The following is a 1,028-nucleotide window of genomic DNA, read 5'->3' as shown; positions in this document are numbered from 1 at the left end:
CCCCCCCTGCTGCTGCTGCTGCTGCTGCAGCTGGACTCGGCCCCCCAGACGTGGCTCCGGCCACCTTCCCAATGCCTGATGACAAGCCCCAAGTGACTTGGAGAAATCTCTCCTTGAAGGCAACTTGCTGTGGGTTGAGAGTTGCCTTATTCACAAGTAGGCTCTGCTTGGCCTGCTTGACCAAGGACCCTGGGTGGCCAGGTCTCATGCCCCTGCCAGTCTCGACCTGGCCCCGCCCATAACCCATCTGTGTCCAGCAGAAAACCCCTTTTGCCAGGAAGCCCTGACTGTACTGTGTCCTCCTTGGCCCGGGTCTGTGGGTGGGGCGTGGGAGTGCGTTATACATGGCACATGACCTTGCAGGACTGGGGCTGTGGGTGCTTGTGCGTGTCCTCTGGGTCCCGGGTCATGCCCAAGCCCTCACTATCTATCACAAATGGAACACCGCGGGGCCCTCTGTATGGCTGGGCAAGGGGACCGAGGCTCAGCAGTGGCTGCCTACTATCTCACTGGGACACTGGGTAGGTCTCCTGCTAAGTCCCAGCCTCCTGCCACCGCCTCCCTTTGCCAGTCCTCATGCAGTCCTGAGCGGAGTGTTCCAGGACAGCCCCGGAGCCGCCACGCCAGGCCCCACTGGGCTGGGAATGAATGAGCCTGGTGGGTGGAGAGCCCCCTCCACCGTGTCTTTTCTTCCTCAACCCTCTCCCCTGTACCACTCCTAAGCCCAGGTCACCCTGGGGCTTCAGTGCAGGGACACCAGGCCTCCCTGGTGGTCCTCCACACTGCACCCGGAGTAACCCCTCTCCTCCAGTCCTCTGTTCCTTGTACCCTCAGAGTGGTTCTTAGGGTAGGGGGCGAGAAATGGAGAAAGGCCTAGTCTTGGCGGGTTCAGGTCGTTTTTTTCCCCGCCCCCTTCCTGCCGCGGCTCTGCCTCTCGCCAGCTCTCTGGTCTCTGGAAGGGGTGGGCGCGCCCAGAGCTGCAGATCGCCAGGCCCCCAAGTCCCTGGTCGACCCCCAGCGCCCACGCC

The 1,028-nt window shown here is 62.6% G+C and overlaps 1 protein-coding gene across 4 annotated transcripts in view; it reads left to right on the top strand.

Annotated features, from left to right (window-relative positions):
* Positions 1-890, top strand: part of CRACR2B (calcium release activated channel regulator 2B) — a 6,363-nt gene extending 5,473 nt beyond the window's left edge. For all 4 annotated transcript variants that reach the window (XM_006164415.3, XM_006164416.3, XM_006164414.3 and 1 more), the window contains one exon: positions 2-890. In XM_006164415.3, coding sequence (XP_006164477.1) covers positions 2-79 — 78 coding nt within the window. In that variant the 3' untranslated portion in view covers positions 80-890. The remainder of the gene's footprint in view (position 1) is intronic.
* The last annotated feature ends 138 nt before the right edge of the window (positions 891-1,028 follow it).

Source organism: Tupaia chinensis, unplaced genomic scaffold (assembly GCF_000334495.1).
Source record: "Tupaia chinensis unplaced genomic scaffold, TupChi_1.0 Scaffold143624_1, whole genome shotgun sequence".
In the NCBI taxonomy this organism is placed as follows: Eukaryota; Metazoa; Chordata; class Mammalia; order Scandentia; family Tupaiidae; genus Tupaia; species Tupaia belangeri.
Note: the sequence above shows the minus strand (reverse complement) of the source record. Positions and strands in the feature narration are given on the sequence as shown.